We start from the raw sequence: 21697 nt of genomic DNA, 5'->3' as shown, positions 1-21697 counted from the left end.
GTCAGACCTTGTATCCATAGGTTTCACATCTTGTGGATTCGACCAAGCTTGGACAGAAAATAGTATTTTTACATTCACAACCGCGATTCCCAATTGTAGATGGAAAATACCATTTTTGGTCCCCAACTGGTTGAATCTGTGGATGGGAAGGGATCTACTGCAGGGTCAAATGTTATATATAGATTTTGGACTAGGCTGGGATCAGCACCCTGAACCCCATCCCCATTGTTCAAAGGTCAGCTCTGTGTGTGTGTGTGTGTGTGTGTGTGTGTGTGTGTGTAAATTTTTCTGTCGCTAAGAATTTTTTAAAACTACATAATGGTTGCATATTATTCCAACTTGGAACATTTCTGCATATTTAAATAGTTTCAAATTTTTTTACTATAAATAACACTGCAAGGACTATAAATTTTAAGTCTTAGCTACAAGTGTAATTATTTTTTCTTATAAGTACCGCGCGCTAACCGATTGCGCCACTGGAGCTCCTGTAATTACTTTTTCTTAGGATAGATTCTTAAAAGTGAAACTTTGTCTATTCACTTTTTAGAGTTTTCATACATATCATTAAATTGCTTTCCAAGTATGTTGTACTAATTTACACTCCTGCCAGCAGCATGAGTAGCCCTAATTGCATACTTGATAGCATTAATATTATCACTTTTTAAAATCTTTAAAGGTTTTCCTTAACTGGTGAAATTAAACTGTTCTTTCTTATTTATTTTCAATTTTTAGTAGCCATTTATATTTCCTCTCCATGTATTACCTGTTAAAGCCCTTGCTGGCAGGAATCAAGTGCTGTTCTTTTAACGTGCCTGAGTGGGTAGAATGGTGCTTTTTACGTAGCTGACGTTCCCAAAGCAGCAAGAAACTTACTGTTTGGATAATTACGAGAATAATTAAGCCATTAAAAACTAATGATTGCTGCCATCTTAGATCTACAAAAAAAAAAAAAAAGTGCATTAGCTCCGCAACTACTGTGTGTTGTTATTTTCAGCATTTTACCAAGTAGGGCAAAGTCTGAAGTAACTGAGGTCTGAGAAGGATAAGTGGTGAATATCATCAGATCTACCCTAGAAGCAGAGGAATTGTTTCCCTGAAGAGGGACTCAACCAGCTCAAGTTCCTCCTCCTGTGCACCAGAGGGCGAAGCTGCAGGATGTAAGGCAGCAAGAATGAGGAATTCTCTGGACTACATTTCCCAGAAGGGTTCTACGTGACCGCCCCCGCCCCCCGCCACCCACCCACCCAGAAGGCTTAGCGGCTAAGGACTTCAGGTCCCAGGTTGCTGTGCGGATAAATGTGACTCCATCTCCCAGAGACCCAAAGGCGCAATGGCTGCTAGTTCTCCAGGGTTATTCTGCTGTTGAACTGTACCTCATTGCCAGGAAGCGGGCGCCAGAAGGTTCAAAGACAAGATCCCGCTTCCTTGGGGCGGTAACGGCGCGTAGGGGCTGGGAAGGGGTGGTGGACGAGGCGGAGCCGCTCTGACCTATGCCAGTGAATTGTGGGTCCGTCTGTGAGGAGGCCCCGCTTTGCGGAGCCGCTGTGCGAGCTGGCGCTGGGCGGGACTGTTGCGACTGGTCGGAAACTACATTTCCCAGCATCCTCGCGGCGCCAGAACTACCGTGCCCGAAAGTCTGAGCGTGACCCATCCAGCCTTTCGCTTCCTCCCGCTGACCGGGAAACTCGGGATATGTGGGGTCGCAGTGCCTGGCGGCTCCTGCGCCCTGAGAGCCTCGGGGGCCGCCGGGTTTCAACCCCCCGCGGGCGTTTCTCGCCGGCCCTGCGGAGAGGTGAGGAAGGCCCCGTGTCCCGAGGTCGGGGTGCGTCCCAGAGAAAGGATGCTCCCGCGAGCCCGAGACGAGGGTGCGGGTGCCACGCCCTCCTGCCCGGCGCTCTCCTGGTGCTGGAGACCCCGCTGCCCGGCCTCGTCCCGGGTGGGCCAGGACTGAGGGGAGGACTGCCCGCCCCTCCTGAGAGCGAGCCTCTGAAGGCCTGGGGTTCGCGCCCGGCGGCACCGCGAGAGCCCCGCCGGGCTTCTTTCTGAGCTCCCGTTCCCTTTTTACTGTCCAATGAGCCGGTGATTCCGCCCTCTCGGAGGTCTGTCTGGTGCCAGCGTAAGGTAATCGGTATCGGGAGAGACGTGATCTCTCTCGGCCTGTTCCAATGTAGACTGTTATGTAGGTGCTGGCCTCGAGCCCAGGTTATGGGGAGGCCAGCATGTGTCAGGCCGGCTTTATTCTCGCTGAGATTGTCAGTGCTCCGCGATCATCAGTCGTAGCCGTTCAAAAACAAAACTGTGGATTCTGGAACTTACAGGTTGAACTGTTGGCACCCCTGTTAGCAGTGTGTCCTGCAGGACAGCTGACTTTATTCTGAGAGAGGTTTTCAGAACCACCACCCCACCATCACCACCACGCCCACCCCACTACCCCACCACCACCAATTTTTAAACCCCTTAGGTTGTCCACAGAGTGGGCGATTGGCCGATTGGCACTAATATTAGCCTTCTGTGTTCACCTGGAACCTTCGGTGCCGGGTGAAATGTGCCAACCAGTACCCGCTGTGTTTTGTGCTGTTTGGCGCATTGCTCCATTTCACTCACAGTAAGACCGCAGTTGTTGATTCCCCCTTAAGCCGGCTGTTCGGCTGCCAGGGTCCTTCACAACCTCTTTGGTTCTATATTTAGGTGTTTAACTTGCATGCACATTAGATGGCCTTTACAAAAAGGAGGTAACATTTTTTGAACCCTGGGAAATCACCCCAATCTCAGTCCTATCTCTGTAAACTTTTAGAGGTGAACTTTGTTTACATATTCAAATGAAAACAATATTAAACACTTTTAGAGAACTTTGAAGTGCATATAATACTGATAATACATCACCATGAGTAAACGATAATGCTTCAACATATTTGTTGAGTTATGGCTCTTGAATCTGTTGGAGAAACCTTAAGTGGCCCCTTACTCTTTTCATCATTTGAATTGAGTTTATATTTAGATTTTTTTTAATCTATTTCCTCCCTACTAACCTATAAAGTCAATGAAAACATGTTATGTCTGATTTTGCTCATCATCCCCATGCCTTAAAGATTGGGACTTTATTGAAACAGGACATATATTTTTAAAATGTGAAACTTCCTAGAGCTTTGGTGTTAACAGCAAATACTCCAGCTTTTAAAGTCAAATTCATTGATTCAACAATAAAATATTTTAGCCCAACTATTTCCAACCACTGTTCTAGGTATTAAAAAAAAAAATAATAGTAATGAAAAACAGAGTCAGGGCCTCGTGGAGCTTAATATTGTGATTCAGAAAAACAAACCATGCATAATTTCAGATTAGAACTGAGAACTATGTGGGAAATAAACTGAATATGTAAGAGTGTGGGAGTACAGAAAGCTACTTTGGATGGGGATAAAGGTATTAAAAATTCTCATAGCTCTATGAAAAACTTTTGAGCACTGAGGCGACTTGGGCAATTTATGTTCTCCAGTAGAGATGTGGCAGTGATAATCAAAGCTTTTGATGTATATTATTTTAGAATGACTTAACAAACAAACATTTCTAAATACTAAAAGAAGGAAACATTTATTGAATGTTTGTTGTGCCAAATAATGATAGACACTTTTGGATAAAAGAGTCAGGGGCTCAGAGGAGTCAGTTATCTTCCCTGAAATTTCAGAATTCCTAAGTAGAAGAACTGGAACTGTATTATAAATAAATGGGGAAAATGCTTTAGAAGCTAAAGTATGCTGCTTCTATTAGTTATAACAAGAAATAAAAATATTGTCTTCTCTTCTCAGACTTCTTCACCACCACAACCAAAGAAGGACATGATATAAGGCGAGTGGACATAACTCCTTTAGAACAAAGGAAATTAACTTTTGATACCCATGCATTGGTTCAGGACTTGGAAACTCATGGTGAGAAACATGGGTATCTCTCGACAGAAGTAAATTAACACCACTCATGATATATTACCTAGTCAAGACAATATCACTATTAGGAACAATTAAGAGTCACTATTTAAATGTAAGTGCCATCCAGACAATTGAATATTTTATAGTCATAAAAAATGGTATTGCTTGATTATGTTCAAGTATTTAAGTGAAAAAAGCATTATGTAAAATTACATGTATAGAGTGGTTCCAATTATGTAAAAAAGAAAAAAAAAGAGTTTCTAGGCTAATACTGAAGTCCAAGTGGAAGTTCAAGGACAATGTTTAAGAACAGCAAAAAGAAAATAAATAACAAGCACAAAAACTGACCAGATATCAAAACAGTTATTTAAACTATATAATATCACATAGAAAAATAGATTATAGAATGGGAATCAGACACACACACACACACATATGGGCTTAGCAAGCAATAAAGAAAGTATCACAAATAGGGAAAGGAAGGACTATTTAATGAGTTATGGTAACTGACTAGCCATTGGGAAAAATATATATGATCTCCTTACTGAAAAATAAATTTTAGATTGACTAAAAGCTAAATATAAAAAATGAAAGAAAAACTGTAATAGAGTACTAGAATATAGAATATGTTTAGATTTTTAGGGAGCAAAACAGAATTCTAAAACAATGAAAGTAAATACTGACAGATGTGACTACAGAAATATTTTTTTACAGAAACATGACAATGAGCCTATGTTTTAATAAAGAGTCCATATGAATTAATGCGAAAAAGCTCAGCAATTTTACAGAAAAATGGGCAAAAGCTATAAACAGTTCACAGAAAAATAAATATCAGTAGTCAATAAGTATATGTAAAGATGTTTGACCAAGGAAATGCAGATTTTAAGTACAGATTAAAATAACTGCAATACCATTTTTTATGGCAATTGTACACTTAAAAGTAAAAAAGACTTAAGAGACCCCTGAAGGAGAACTGACCTGCTTGTTACTGTTGTATGCCACTGTTTTGGGGTGGTTTGCTGTGCAGTAAAATATAACTGGAACAGAGATCTCTCACCCTTTATACATTTTCAACTTTCCATCATGTAAATGTATTTCTTATTTGAAAAGTAAATAAAACTAAAATTATCTCAAAATGTACAATTAAAAATTAATAAATAAGACTAGTAATATCAGTGTTGATATAGATTGGGGTAATGGACAGTGGGCATTAAAATTGTAGACTGCTTTTAGAGAGTAATTTAGCATAATCTGCCAAATTTTTATTGTAACCATTTTATAAAAACAGATAACAATTTATAGGGAAAGTTATTCCAGCTGTCTATTCTGATAAGAATGTGCACTTTTAAAAATATAAATACCTATTTGCTGCCTACAGGATTTGACAAAGCACAAGCAGAAACAATTGTATCAGCATTAACCACTTTATCAAATGTCAGCTTGGATACTATCTATAAGGAGATGGTCACTCAAGCTCAACAGGTAACATTTTCTTTTTTTTTACTTCTAGGTTTCATTAGACCATCTGTTTTATAACTGCATCTCTGTCTGCCCAGTGACCTCCCACACACACCTGCATCTTCCTTGTTCTCTCTAAAGGGATTAAAAAAACAAAAAACCTTTAGTAAAGTCAGTATCTAGAGAGATTAAGGAATGAGAATAGTCATAACCATTACGGTAACACAGAGAATGAAATTTTTTCAAATCTTACATTGTGAGATAATTACATTATTAGAGTCATGAGATGGTGGTAGATCATTAGTGAAACAACTTTTTCCCTTTTGAAAGCCCACCACAGTAGAAAAGTTAATCTATATAATAAAAATATTTTACTGCAGTCATGTGTAAATTCTGCTTAATTTTCACAAACTTAGAAGGCCAGAAGGTACTTATATGGCTGGGAAGGACTTCATAAATCACCTGGCTAAGATGCTTTAATTTGACTGGATACACAAATCCTTTGTAAGTCAAAATAATGCCATTTACTAAGAACTTAAGATGTTAGAGGCACAATGCTGGGGACTTCTCATGTATTACTAGTATTTAACCACTCTAACAACCTTGAAATGGAGGTAGAATTTTTCTCTTTTTGCCACTGAAGAGATGATGAGAGAGGTTGAGTAATTTGCAAAAGTTGTCATTGTGGTGCTATAGACAAAAGCTACAAGTTTATATAAAGAATAGAATAAGCTCAGTGAACCTAACTGAAATAATTCATAGTTTGTCATCATGAATCAATTCACTATGTTTAAGAATCTTCTTATGTTTATATTTTTTAAATTTAAATTTTTCAAATTTCAACTTCCTTAAATATTTCACAGCAGCGGGTTTCTTTCTTGTGTAAAATTAGCAGCTCTTACATAAAATTTCATTACATTAAAGGTCATGAAGGATTAAAAGCTTTTTAAAGATACTTACAGTAATTTCCAATTAGACTTTTAGAATTAAAAGTATTCAGCTCCTGAATTTAACTTACCTAAAAATTTGTATGTGCATTATTTTAGCTTAATTTATTCAGAATCATAATAGACTACTAAATCTACTGAGAAAAAACCAATCGTTTCATTCTCCCAACTCTCCGAGCTATCCTGAAAGAACGAATGGAGTTACTGACATCCTAATATATAAAAAGCCAGGGGGCATCATGACCGAAACAACCAGACAGATGACCAAACAACAGGCAGGGGAGGTGGCTTGGGGGCAGTTAGGGGTGATCAGGCAGGCAAGCAGAGGTGGTTAGGGGTGATCAGGCTGGCAGGGAGGGGCAGTTAGGAGCGATCAGGCAGGCAGGTGAGCAGATAGGAGCCAGCGGTCCCAGATTGTGAGAGGGATGTCCGACTACCGGCAGTCAGACATCCCCCAAGGGGTCCTGGATTGGAGAGGATGCAGGATGGGCTGAGGGGACCCCCCCCATGCACAAATTTCGTGCACCAGGCCTCTAGTCTATAATAATAAAAGCATAATATGCAAATTGACCGGATGACCAAACAGCAGAACGAAGGTCTGGATGACCACGCTATGACACACACTGGCGCCAAGCCAGCTGCGATGCGATTGGTTGGGGGACCCTGCCATCACCCCATGATCGCCCCACAGAGGGAGGCCCAGACCAGCCAAGCAATTGCACCCTGCGCCTGTTGCCTGCAGAGGGAGGCGACCGGTGGTGGGAGAAGAGGGGGCACCGCCGCACAGATGGCAAGCAGTGGCAGTGGCGGGGCCAGCTGCCCACAGCCAGGGCAAGGAAAGCCTGGATAGGCCCTGATCACTGGCCAGGCCTAGGGACCCTACCCGACGGGTCCTGGATTGCAAGCCGGATTGCGAGAGGGCGCAGGCTGGGCTGAGGGACACACACACACACCCATGCACAAATTTCGTGCACCAGGCCTCTAGTTTTTAATAAAGTAATATACTCTTATATCAGATTTTTAAGTTTACCTGAGTTAAAACTGGTTTGAGAAATGTTTATGTTGCCAGGACTTTTTTTCAGGCTCCTAGGGGCAGCAGCCTGGAGAAAAGAAAAAAAAAAACCTGGGGAGGGGGAAGAGGAGAGTGAGGTGGAGGGAAAGCTGGTGGGGGCAGGGTCTGGCTGGGCAGGGGTGCCTCTGCTAGGACCATTTAATCTTATATTCAAAATGTAGGATCGGATGTAGGAATATTACTGCTACACTTTTGATTTTTTTTATTACTGGTGTGTGACATTGAAATCCCATTCCATCCTTGAGCCTAATCCCCTTGCTGACCCCATCTCTAGGATAGAGTAACGCACAAAGATGTCATGAAAGATGGGGTCATGAGACAAACAAGCTTCATACTTGATCACTTCAGGAAGGGCCATACTAAGTCGACTCTGCTCAATCTGGGAATACAGTTATATTCTGAGTTCATTTATAATCTGAATTATATTCATATTCTCTGGTGGCTCCTTAATAATTACAATGATTATACTTAATAGATTCGACTACTTGATACTGGATTATACTTTTCCATTTCAAGTTTTTGAAGATGGACACCTGTGCTGTTTTATAGACCTGTTGAGTCACAAACTGTATTTAAAGGAGGAAATGGAGATAAATAGAGGCTATTAAGGTCATAGTACAATTCCTTATCTCAGGTTCAGACTCCACAAAAAACTTATGATTACATTTTCAGCTATTCTCTACATAGTCTCAGTAATAACATTTTATTAAAGATTCAGATAAAGATAACATTATGTTTAATGCTTTAGAACTCCTTCATAATGACATTTTGAGTAGGACTAACACAGCCCATAGAGCCGCTTCTGTATGACTTCTGAACTAATTCTCATGACTGTATCAAGTAGAACTGCAAAAAGGAAATGAACCCCCTACACCCAATAATAAGGATGAAGGTTAGGGAAGGCATAAGACTCAGGGATGTTTATTGTGCACAGCAAAAAAAATAATAATTTTATGACAGGATTAATATTTAAGGCAAAACGTCTCCACATCAAAACATTGGTGTTACACTGGCCTGCTTCAGCCATTACATCCTTGTCTCTGGTAATATTAATAATAGACAACATTCATTGAGTGCTAACCGTGTGCCAAGTATTACATTAAGCATTTGATGTGCACTATCATTTAATTCTCCAAATAACTCAATAAGGTGTAGGTAGTTATTATTTACATTTTACTCATGAGGTCAAAGAAATTAAATAACTTTGCCAAAGTCTCACAGTAAATGGCGGCATTTGGATTCAAAGCCAGGCAGCTTGACTCCAAAACTCACATTTTTAACATCTACTCCACATGACTGTGCCATCTGGGAGTTGTTATTGGAGAGCGTTGTGTATTCCAGACCTTTTGAAAACTGAGTCATTTCTTGGTCACGCATCTGGAACTGTGATAGCCTGTTTTCTAAAAGTCCAGTCAGTTTTAAAATAGTCTTTCTTGCCCATATTGGTCAGTGGAGGACTGTAAACTCAACAATGAACTGGCCACAAACTGACCAGAAAAATGGGAGTTCCACTAGTAATCCTGGTCTTACTTAGGCTTTTTTGGTTTTGTTTATATACCCTGGTATAGAGGGTCCTTTTCCTGGCTACATCCTCATCTGCTTTTTCTTTTGGTAAAGCAGGAGAAATGAGTCAACAAGCTACCAAGTTTAATAAGTTTAGTGTTAAACCCTAGCCAGTTTGGTTTAGCGGTTAGAGCGTTGTCGGCCAAGAACTAAAGGGTCAAGGGCACGTACCTGGGTTGCAGGCTCATCCCAGCCCCATTTGGGGGCACATGTAGGAAGCAACCAATTGATGTGAGAGACACATCGATGTTTCTGTCTCTGTCTCTCCCCCTTCCTTCCACTCTCTCTAAAAATCAATGAAAAAAATATCTTCAGGTGAGGATTAACAACAAAAAAAAGTTTGCGTTAAAGTTATTTCTACAGAAATGTCCCTCCTTAGCAAAGCAAAAGCATATAAATCTATCAGATAGGGATCACCTTTTCTTTCACATATTCTTTGTAGTGCCGAGTATAGGAAAGTTACCCAGGAATTTATTTTATTTTACTACTTAACTTCTGAGTCTTTATCCAGTACCCTGGAATTTTCTGATGGTAGAAAATCCCTCAAAATTAAAGCAGTAAAAATATTAACAAAACCCTTTCCATGTAGCCATTTTAAAAACAGTATTTGTTGAGGAACTCATAGATGTTAAATAAATATTTTATTGGGATTCTTTCATAGATGTTTCCAGACATTTACTTTGCTTCCGGAAATGCTTTTTTTATTGTTTTTGTTAATTCCCACCCGAGGATATTTTTTCCATTGATTTTTAGAGAGTGGAAGGGTAGGAGAAAGACAAAGAGAGAGAGAAACATCAATATGAGAAAGACTCATCAATTGGTTGCCTCCCACACATGCCCCAGGTTAGGGATTGAGCCTGCAACTTAGGTACATGCCCTCAACCCTTCAGTCCGCAAGCCGACGTTGTAAGCACTGAGCAAAACTGGCTGGGGCTGGGAAGTACTTTTTCTTCCTTGAATCTCCTTTTGCTTTTCATTTTGATAATTCAGATATGTAGGTTTTATATGTTGTTTCGTTTTACTTAGCCAAGCGACATTGTATCTTTAGCATTTGAAACTCTGAAGTTTCATGAAAACGACTCCATGTAAGAGGATGGCTTTCCATAGATCACTAGGTTATTTTATTTTATTTTCTAGGAAATAACAGTACAACAGCTAATGGCTCATTTGGACTCTATCAGGAAAGACATGGTCATCCTAGAGAAAAGTGAATTTGCAAATCTGAGAGCAGAGAATGAGGTGACACAAGTTTCAGTTTATTACTAATAAAATAACTGACTTCACAAGTGGTCTACTTGGTGAATAATAGGACCAAATAATTTTGTGGGGTTATTAATTAATTATTTATAAATTTTTAGATAAAAATAGACTATATGTTTAACCATACCTAATCTTTTGATGTATAAAGCATAGTTTCTTGCATAGTAAAGAACAAGAGATGTATCTTATATGTATAAAAGTCACTTAGATATCTGAACTCTTTATATTATATACAATTTTAGAATAACACATAGTATAATATTCTCAGAACTGAAAGTAATGTGGCATTTTCCATTTTATTTGATTCTGCACTAGTCATTTAAGAGAAAAATATGGTTTTTGTAATTCAGGGGAATTTTGTTATCCATTTAAAAATATTAATAGCTAAAAATATTAGCTACTAATATTTTTAAATGTAGACTATCAATTGTTTTAAGAAGTAGAAAACTAAAACATAAATATATTTTCTAATGTTTTCCTAAGAATTATTTTCTAAATATGAATTATTCTTTTTTTATCTTTATTTTTAATCAAAAAAATCCTTAGATCATCCAGTTTTTGCTAATCTAGGGTTTCAAATTTTATGGGGGAAAAATCATAATATGGGCTTGTAGTTTAATGCCAATTGTATGTGATCTTTCTTACATCTAGAAAATGAAGAGTGAATTAGAACAAGTTAAGCAACAATTAATAGTAAGTGATGTTTCTTCCCATTTAAAAATATTTTATTATTTTCAAAATACTCATTACAAGATCACTTTTTAACTATTTTTACTTTCTTTAAAGAATGAAACCAGTAGAATCAGAGCAGATAATAAACTGGATATCAACCTAGAAAGGAGCAGAGTAACAGATATGGTAATGTGCTTTTAAATGTATTTTCTTGGTTACTTACTGCTTCTTAATCCCTTTTAGTCTTTTTTCTTAACCTCCTGATGCATCATATTCTTTAGTTTACAGATCAAGAAAAGAAACTTATGGAAGCAACCACAGAATTTACCAAAAAGGTAAGTTAGTATATAAAAGTTTCTCTTTTGTACAGCTCTCAGGCCTTGTGTACCTGCTTTTATGTGTATCATGTTATAAGTTTGGACTTTAAACAGTAGCCCTAAAGAATCCATGATTTCCTCATAGCTTTTATGGTTAACCGACACTGGGGGTAATGCCACCAGGTGTGTGATAGTACCTGAGCTGTGACCTCTGAGTCAGCACCAAGCTTTCCTGGTAGCATACTTTTTCAAACTAAATTACTTTCATATAAAAAAGAAAGGATTCATAATTAGTATTTAAGTGTCTAGGTCAAATTATCTTAAAATTTTTAAAAATAATAGTAAACATTTAATGAGTGCTTATTATATGTTAGGTATTGTTCTACTTGCTTTACTTTTGTCTGTTATTTAATCCTTACATCAGCCTCTGTGAGGCAGGCAATCATTCCCTTTTTACCAATTTAAAAAATGAGGCACAGGGACATTAAGGTCACACAGCTACTAAGTGGTAGAGCTGGGATATGAACCTGGATTTTAAACCCCATACTCATTGTTAATGGTTACATTCTCAGTAATCCTAAATTGTAATCATTAATCTCTGTGGCTTGAGTAAAACCCAGCTTTCTGGCTTTGCCTCGTCCTTTTCTTAAAAGTTAAAAGCCATTTGGTCTACATTCTAACAGAAAAGACGGCATTCTTTCTTGCTTCTAATTTAATAGTAGGGAAGGGTTCCATTTGTCCTTCTTAGCATCCTATTCTGTCCTCTTACTTTTTGGTCAGATAAAAGAGATAAGGAAATGTAATAATTCTCTCAGAGCTAATTTCTGAGCTCTCAGTACCATCTCTCTTCCCATCTCTTAGCTCCTATACACATAGCATTCAGTGTTACCCAACAAGCATTTCTGCTATTTCCTTGAATGTTGGTGCCAGTTCACATTATAAACTTGGTCAGGTTTTTTCTTCTGCAAACATATTTAAATTTTTAACTATCTTAGCCATTCTATACATAAAGTGATAGTTCAGTGACTACAGTATTTTCTGTGTATAAGATGCTATTTTTTTTTTTCTAAAATCATTAACCTTTTGCACTCGGATGTCGAGTGTGACTCGACATGGTTAGCATTAGAATAAAGGAATCGAGAAAAAAGCAAGCGAGCCAAAACCGGTTTGGCTCAGTGGATAGAGCGTCGGTCTGCGGACTCAAGGGTCCCAGGTTCGATTCCAATCAAGGGCATGTACCTTGGTTGCGGGCACATCCCCAGTAGGGGGTGTGCAAGAGGCAGCTGATCGATGATTCTCTCTCATCGATGTTTCTAACTCTCTATCCCTCTCTCTTTCTCTCTGTAAAAAATCAATAAAATAAAAATAAATAAATAAATAAATAAATAAAAATAAATAAATAGAAAAAAGCAAGCGAGTGCAAAGGGTTAAGACTGAAAATCGAGGGACGTCTTATACACAGAAGTCAGCCACATGCAGTGCATAGCTGCCCATACTTTGTCAAACAGGCTTCCTCCAGTCACGAGCCTTATTGTTACTGACATCAGCTTATGCTGTAATTGGAGGTGGAGAGTGCACAGATGCAAGAGGGACCAGAGCATTCTGAGCCCATAAAGATGTCAAAAATAAAAAGATAAATGCCCATAAGCAATTGTCTTACTCTGCAAAATTCAAACTGAATGTAATCAGCTATGCAAAAGAGCATGGAAATAGAGCTTCAGAGAGACAATTTGGACCTCCTCCCACTGAGTGTAGAAAACAGGAAAAACAACTCCTTAAGATACCAAAAAAGAATAAGGCCTTAAGAGGAAAAACATCAAAATATTGATTTCTTAATTTTGGGTTGGAAAAGTGGGGGCGTCTTACACATGGGGCGTCTTATACACAGAAAAATACAGTAAACTTTTTTCTTCTTAGTTTATCCTCTTATATATTTAAGTCTCAAATAACTTACTATGAGGCTTTTAGTAGGAGGTATCCAGAATGTGATAATCCTAATAAATGGTCTCCAAATATCAAAGTAGAAGGAATATTTTTTCTTAATCTGTAATATTCACATAATGTTTTTTCTTAATATCACACTGCTTTTAACTGTTGCCCCAATTAAGATTTTTTGTGGCCGGTGTGGCTCACTGGTTGAGCGTCGGCCCGTGAATCAGGAGGTCATGGTTTGATTCCCAGTCAGGGCACATGCCCAGATTGTGGGCTCAATCCTCAGTGAGGGGCATGCAAGAGGCAACCGATGAATGATTCTCTCTCATCATTGATGTTTTTATCCTTCTCTCCCCTCTCACTGAAATCAATAAAAAATAATCTTTTTTATAAAAACCCTGGCCAGTTTTTCTCAGTGGGTAGAGCATCGGCCACGGACAGAAAGGTCTCGGGTTCAATTCCCACTCAAGAGCACATACCTCAGTTGCAGGTTCGATCCCCAGCCCCAATCGGTGTATATGTGGGAGGCAGCTAATCTGTGTCTCTCTCACATCACTTTTTTTCTCTCTCTCTCTTGCTCTCTCGCTCTCCCTCTCTTTCCTTCCTCCCTCTCTTGTACTCTCTCTAAAAAAATCAATGGAGAAAATATTCTTGGGTGAGGATTAAAAAAAGACTATTGTAATACACAAAATCACCCATAAATAATATTTTTAATGTAAATATTTTTCCCAATAATATATTGAGGGCAAAACTTTATTGTATTTATTCTCATTTATTACAGGATACCATCACCAAAAGTATTATTTCAGAGACCAGTAATAAAATTGACACTGAAATTGCTTCTTTAAAAACACTAATGGAATCTAACAAGCTTGAGACAATTCGTTATCTTGCAGGTAAGGCTGAGTTTGTCAGAGAAAGGAATTATTGTCATTTGATTATCAGACCTGTCAGCTCCTATCTCCCAATGTAACCATGGCCAGCAAAGAAGAAAAAATGAAGGTTTCTTTTATTGCTTGGTCCCTGCAGTGTGTGAAGAATCTAAGTCTGGAAGGCAATAAGATTAGGATATAAGTTTAACAGGCAACATTGCAACTTACTAATAGGAAAAAACTTCTCGATATCAAAGAAATATATAAACACAAGTACAGAATACTGCAAAGATGAACTAAGTATTCTACAATTAAAAAAATGTTATTTTTATTGCTGTGCTCTTTAGTATTTGAGTGGACTTACAGGAAATTATAGCTAAAATATATGTAGGCCATTAAAAATTATAGCAAGCAAAGGAGGGAAATACCTCCTACCTTGAATCCAACTGACAGAGCACAGTTCTACCCCAATATTAGATTATTTGTCCCACACTAGGCTCCTCAAGTACCATGGGACCTGAACCAATTACAGGACTCCAAGGAGGTAGGAAAAATGCCCTAGTCAAATAGTACTTTTTTGTTTCTTTTTATAAAAAGTAATATATTTTCCTTATAAGTGATTCATGTAATTCAGAAACAATATAGTAAAAGTAAAAGCCTTTTACTCCCTCATAGGTATTTACTATTAGTAGTATATATCTTTCCAGGATTTCTCTTCTTTATATAAACATTACAATTTTTAAAAATAATAACTAGATCATATTGTACAGACAACTTTTCTGCTACCAGTTTTTCATTATTAAAAACAATGCACTGAACAGCCGTATATAAGTTTGTGTTTGGGTAAACACACACACTCATTTGTGCCCTCATGTTAGTATTTCTGTATAAATTGCTTTGCACATATATACTTTTGTGTTTAAAAGATGTGCACATTTAAAAGTTTTCATATTATTGAACTGCTGTCCAAAACAAAATTGCTGATTTATACTATCAGTGGTTTTCTGGGCAGCCACTAGTGATGTTGAGGTGGCAGTAGGAGTGAAGATGGAGCCCCCGGCCTTCAGCAATGCACCCCCTTTATTTCTTCAACTTGAATGCCTCAGCTTCTATCTTTTTAAAATATTGGGCTTCTGCCAAAGATTCATTTGAAGAAAGTGTTCTAAGGGGAAAACAAGTTTTGAAAACCCCCATTCTAGCAAAGTCTCTGGAACTAGAGATCAATTCAGTGGTAATGCTCAGGGAAAATTTCCAAACAGCCAGTTTGTTTCCACTTTCAAAATGGATTTTAAAGCAACCCAGTTTAGAAAGAGCTTCAAATTCCACTCAGCTTCCTCTAGAGTATTTACTGAAAGAATCAATATCTTAGATAAAAATAAAATCCTTTTTATACTCAGTTTGAAGAAGGTGATGGTCTCCATAAGACTTGCATTCAGTAGTGGATTTATACAAGGCTGATTCTAAGAAACTTAATGGCAGAAACAAAAGAATTAGCAAGTCATTGTTTGGAAAAGTACCTTTTCTAAGTTATCTTCCTTTCCTTTTTTCAACGAGGATTTGCAACCAACAATTCTAAAGGCATTGTCTTTCTCCTTCCTCTTTCTTATCCAACTATTTGTTTATTGCTGCTGTTACTGGTAAGCTTTTTAGGAAATCTGAATCCCACACTCTCAGCAGGTGGGTAGGTAATGTCATGAGTGGATCCACTGGGTCCTAGAATACCTGAGATGTTGCCAGTAAGACAGTATTACTCCACATATCTGAGATTCACATATTGAATTCAGTCACAAACCCAGAAAAAAAATACTAATAAAACCCCAGCAGTAAAGATCTTGTGTTTCCCTTAGAGAAGAAATCCTTCTAAAATGTTAACCTTAATAATTTTGTTTTCCCAGCATGCATCAGCCAAGGTGCTGTTCATTTCAAGTGTTATACTTTGAACTTGAACTAGCTTAGGCATAAAGGGGAATTTACATATTGCATTATGGAAGAAATGCAGAGGTATAGCTTCAGCTTAGGGATAATTGGAATCACAACTTTCTCTGTATCTTGTCTCTGAATATCTGTCTCATTTTCTTAAACCAGCTTCCTCCATGGGATTATAAACACGGCCACCAGACTCATATTCCAGTTTCACCAACCATGAAAAATTATCCTTTTCCTTAGTTCCAATTCAGAAAATCCCAGGGAAGGGATCTGAATGGCCCATCTTGAGTCATACCACCCTTTGACCCAGATCACTATTGCCAAGGAAACTAGAGCTGTAAGATAATGGCAGTTTCCATTTAATCTGTAGTTAATGTGGCAAATTCTGTTCTGGGCAGATAAGCAGTAAAATCTAACACAGAGAACTTAAAATGTACCAGGCACAGGCTCGCCTATGCATTTTATATACCCAAAGGCAGTGTCTCAGGCCCTAAAATTTGAAAGCAATTTGGGGTTGGCACAATGACTGCAATGAGAAGTAACAGTTGACAGTAGAAATGAGAAACTTAAATACAAGTAACCACTGTGTCAGAGACAGCAAGAGCACTGCTCAGCACTGCTGCTCTGAGTTGTCCTGAATCCATATATTCTAAGTTCTTCCTGACTACACCAGGGGTGGCTCCTTCTCGAACCCTGCCCACTGTACTAACTGTTGAGAACTTAGTCCAAGTTCCTCCTTTATCCTCTGTTCACGAGTACAATAGGTGTTGGGTCCGAGCCCCTCGGCCTAGGGCTGGACCTCCTATGATGCTGGGTCTTAGATGGAGAGCCATGAGGAGTTGTGAGTGTATAAGAAGGAGTCTTTATTGCAGAAGTCAGTGGCACAACAGTCCTATACAAGCAAAACAGTCCTTCACAGCAAAGTCCACACAGGCAGGCAGCCGGACACCGGCTGGTGAACAGATACATCTTTCCCACAAAGCAGCATCAGTCTCTGCACCCACAGCTATTATCTGAGCAGCCGCACGCTGCCCCCTAGACTCACTGCCTTACATCTTAGTGGTGCCTAAGCTCTCTGTCTTAGCAGCTTCTCTAGCCTCTCTGGCTCAGTAGGTTCTTCTGTCTCCCCTGCCCAGCACACTGGCTGGTGAACAAGGTAGCTGTATCGGAGCTCTTTTGCCTCTGCTCTGCCCAGCACCCTGGCCTTAGTGATACACTTTTATATTATCCCTTAGACAAAGATGGCTTCGTGCCAATAGTTTCATCAATCGTATTTTGGCTATAGAAGGGCACAGTGTACCATGTGTCCTTGCACCCACTCATGGTATCTTGGCCTTGAGCACCCCAATTAGGCTTATGCTTAGAGAGGCCTTGGCCATTCTGGTGTGTTAGCGACAAGGCCTCTGTGTTCCCATTGGCCTGGTTCCCACACATTGTGTTGTTTTCTGATAAAAGAATGAAATACCTCCTTCCTCACAATAAAGTACTCACTAGTAGTCTAAGACAACTTAGCTCTTTGTGTTAGCAAGAATATACCAGATAGCACTATGTAGCCCCTAAATTAACAAATTAGATTGAGTCCTTCAGGTGACAAGGGATAAATAGGATAATAGAATGGTTTCCTTTAAAAACAACAACTTTGGAATCAGGAACACTTAGTGTTTAGTCCTGGTTCCACCACTGGTAGCAATATAGTTTTGGATTTATCTTATCTATACAATGGGAATGATATCACCTACCTCATAGGATTTTAATTATGGTTAAATAAGGTAATTTATGTAATCAGTCGATCAAGACAAGAAACTCATAGTATTAAACTTTCTCCTCAAATGTCCTCATTTCCTATGTGCCTTAAAGAGACCTAATCCCACTTCTTAAAATTAAGGAAATGATCTTGTCATTAACCAAGTTTCAGTAAGTAGTGGGATCAAATGAGATAATGTATAATTTTATACATTAAAATTAGGACAGCTTTACTATGAAAGGCTATTTCTTTTGTCTTTAGTCGAAGTTTGCCCTTCATTTCAGTTTCTCTATTTTAAAAGTCATGGCTGTTTAAAAGTTATAAAGAAGAAAATTAAAATCATCCATAATCCCATCAATTAAAAGTAATCATTACAGACATGTTACTGTATTTTATTTAGTCTTTTACTCTATGAGTACATGTCATTTTTAATGGCATCATAGATTACTTCTATTATAGATTTCCAATTTTTTTCTATATAAATAGTGATGTAATAAATATCTTTGTGCATGGACATAAAAAGGTCATGGCTGTTTAAACAAACTAGAAACTAGGGAGTCACTAAAAGCTTCACGCAGATTAAGCTGCTTAAGAACAGGAAGTTGTTGTTTTTTGTCCAGAATGAAGTAACAAAGAGCAGGTGGTATATTAACTGTTAAAGTCTGATGCTTGTTCTGCCTTTGCTTCTACCTCACTGAGATTTTTTAAAGGGTTTCATTACAATTTTTATTATGTTTTTAATATGAATTTTAATATTTGTGAGAAAATTCATTTTTAAATGTATTGAAAGGCAAATTTTCTCATGGATGACCTGATGTCAGTTTTACTAACTTAACTACATACTTTTTAAATATAAGAAATTGTTTTTCACTTCTAAGATCTGAAATTAAAGTTCATAATTGTTGTCACTGTTAATGCTAATATTAATAATGGATTTAAACAATTTATACATTCTAACTGACATATGACCTACATTTTTAAATTACTGTCATCCTTAATTGGGTTTAAAATACAGAAAGCTTTTAAGAAGAATTGGTATCCTGCCCTAAAGGATATCCTTTATTTTTAGCTTCATTTTCTGGGAAATGAAAAACCTAAGATACAAAATTGATTGGATTCCCTTTGTTTTTTGTTCATTTAAGTTGAAGATGACATTATTCTGTTTCTCTCTGCAAAAAGTAATCACAAATGCATGACCTACTGTAACATGTTTTCTTCTGTTCACAGCCTCAGTGTTCACTTGCCTGGCAATAGCATTGGGATTTTACAGATTCTGGAAATAGCAGTGGAACAACTATATTATGCTTCTACTACTGCTTCCATTGACTTCTTAAAACACTGAACTAGGATAGATTTACTTTGAACATTGAAAGTTGTAGCAAAACTTAATACAACAAGATTATTCAAAGTACATATGGACTAAAAAAATGTTTTAGAATAAGAAAATGTAGTTTGTGTTTTTTTATGTCTATTTTATTATGTTGAAAAGCTGCCATTCAAAACCTGGTTAATTTGAGATAGAAGGGCCTTTTATCTTTATCTTTTTGATAGTTTATAGAAACTGAACCGGAGTTTTGTGTTTGCTTGAATAACTGTGTAAATCATATAGGATTTCTTTGGTATCTGCTGCTTACATACTTTGTGATAACTATTACACAATTACCTTTTCATATTTAATAAAATATTATAAGAAAGTTGTTTGGATTGTTGAAGTGACTTATAATATAGATGGAGATTTTTTTTATAATGAACAATTAAAAAACAATTTTAAAATTTTTAAATTTGTTTTCTATTGTTAATAGTATGACAGATGTTTCCTATCCTCCTCCTACTTCCCCCCCTCCACCCAGTCCCCCTTCCACCCTAGGCCCTTACCACACTATTATCTGTGTCCAAAGGCTATGCATATAAGTTTTTTGGTTAATCTCTTCCTGTCCCTCTCATCCCTCTCCCTTCTAAGATCTGTTAGTCTGTTCCATGTATCCATGCGTCTGGACCTATTTTGTCTGTCACTATTTTGTTCATTAGATTCCACATATAAGTGAGATCATGTGATACTTGTCTTTCTCTGACTGGCTTATATCACTCAGCACAGTGTTCCCCAGGTCCATCCATGCTGTTGCAAAGGGTAAGAGATCCTTCTATTTTACAGCTCAGTATTCCACTGTATAAATGTACCACAGCTTTTTTTCCCACTTATTACTGATGGGAACTTATGCTGTTTACAGATATTAGTTACTGTAAATAACACTGCTATGAACATAGGGTGCATACATTCTTGAACAATTAAAAACAAATTGAAAATTTTTAAATGTGTGCCCTAGTATAAGTATATGACACTTAATATGAAATCTGTTGAGTTACTAATCTTGAGCCCTGATTATTTTATATATTTTTTAATTTTTTGATTCACAAAAACCTGTTTGTCCATGCTTCAAATTTATTGCTTAAAATAAAGATTTTTCTTATGACAGTTAAGTTCAATAAATGTCTATTGATAATATAATCCCTCTCTCAAGAAACTCATACTTTGGTTTTATTGCTATTGGGTCTACTACTATATATTTTTCCTTTTATAATAGTATCTATTAATAGAATACATGTAGTTCCAAGGAAAGTACAAAATATGTTCAACTCAGACCATTAGTTCTAGCCATCAAAAAGCCAAGGCCAGGAAGTACTAAAGATTTCATAATGCCTTGGCAATAGCTTTAAAAGTTTGATAATCCATTATTTATTCAATATGTTGAAAATAACCCCATCATTTGTTTAGTTATAAATAAGGAATTTGCAGACTAGAGAAGTCAAAGACTGGCCCATATGATCCAATAAATGAGAATCAGAGGCTCTCCAACTAAATGTTCTTCGCAGATCTAACTACTGGGTTGTTTTCAAAGCAAAACTCCATTTTAATATCCTGGGACGTCCTGATTCATTTCCATCTCAAAATTATCTTGGCACACTGTAGATAAATTGTTATTGATTTAATAAATAAGGACCAAAAGGCTCCACTGTAAAAAACTACAGTGTGTTCGTTCACTGAATAAATAAGAATGCCTCCTGAGTGCCAGACAACATGCTGGTCCACCTGTGCACAAAGGTGAACGCAGTTTTCCTTCTTACGGAACTGACTATCTTAGTGAAGACAGGAAACAAGTAAATTATTGGTTTGTTACAATTTATGATAAAATATTGAGAGGGCATACTTCTTTCCTCCACATGAAAGAAACTCCAGTAGCATAACATGATTGTCATCACTCTTCCTCCCCTCATCCACCTGCCCCAGGTAAAGTGAAGTGAAAAGAGAAACAGGACCCAAGTCACACTCTGAAAATGATTTGGTTGGTAAGCTCTAGATATCAAACCACCAGAAAATAGAAACTTGAAGTTGTTGAATTGTGTTGCCACTTCCTCCCCAGTCCTGTTTGGGACCAGCTTGTCTTCAGAGAGCATTCATTCTGTTCTACTCCTGTGGGATCAGGCTCAGCCTACCTGAGTACAATGTTGCTTGGAGCAGGGTGAATAAGTTTATCCAATTCTGTGGTTCAGTGATAGGAAATTTACTGGACTGAAGAACTAAACTATATTCTCCAATATCAGTTTTAACCCTTTGCACTCGCTTGCTTTTTTCTCGATTCCTTTATTCTAATGCTAACCGTGTCGAGTCACACTCGACCTCCGAGTGCAGAAGGTTAATAGTAAACTAGAGGCCCAGTGCACAAATTTGTGCACAGGTGGGGTCCCTTGGCCTGGTCAGTGATCTGGGCTGATCGGGCCATCTCTCCCAGTCCGTCTCGCCCATTCCAGGCAGAGGGACCACGGGAGGTTGGCTGGCCGTGGGAGGTTAGGTTGGCTGTGGGAGCACACTGACCATCAGGGGGCAGCTCCTGTGTTAAGCATCTGCCCCTTGGTGGTCAGTGCGCATCACAGCGACCGGTCATTCAGTCAACCAGTCATAACAGTAGCTTAAGCTTTTAGATATATAGAAAAAGGTACTATTTAGGACTCTATATC

At 38.0% G+C, this 21697-nt stretch overlaps 2 protein-coding genes across 13 annotated transcripts in view; one reads left to right on the top strand and one right to left on the bottom strand.

Moving 5' to 3' along the window:
• The window catches only part of ANKRD42 (ankyrin repeat domain 42), a 98983-nt gene that overhangs the window by 14846 nt on the left and 62440 nt on the right, over positions 1 to 21697 (bottom strand). The gene's annotated exons all lie outside the window — the stretch shown is intronic.
• Positions 1320 to 20555, top strand: CCDC90B (coiled-coil domain containing 90B). 11 transcript variants are annotated; one of them, XM_079787323.1, is made up of 9 exons: positions 1320 to 1350; positions 3804 to 3843; positions 5299 to 5402; positions 10098 to 10199; positions 10872 to 10913; positions 11007 to 11078; positions 11174 to 11227; positions 13923 to 14037; positions 18911 to 20555. In XM_079787323.1, the coding sequence occupies exons 3-9, from the start codon at positions 5382 to 5384 to the stop codon at positions 18964 to 18966; spliced, it is 462 nt and encodes a 153-aa protein (XP_079643449.1). In that variant the 5' UTR covers positions 1320 to 1350; positions 3804 to 3843; positions 5299 to 5381; the 3' UTR covers positions 18967 to 20555. The 11 variants fall into 11 exon arrangements, with proteins under 11 accessions (XP_079643449.1, XP_079643455.1, XP_079643450.1 ...); XM_079787329.1 differs by having other exon boundaries at positions 1321 to 1433; positions 3804 to 3923; XM_079787324.1 differs by lacking the exon at positions 1320 to 1350 and adding an exon at positions 1387 to 1401.

The sequence above is a fragment of the Cnephaeus nilssonii genome, assembly GCF_951640355.1.
Source record: "Cnephaeus nilssonii genome assembly, chromosome: 13".
Taxonomy (NCBI): Eukaryota; Metazoa; Chordata; class Mammalia; order Chiroptera; family Vespertilionidae; genus Cnephaeus; species Cnephaeus nilssonii.
This window is presented reverse-complemented; position numbering and strand designations above follow the sequence as displayed.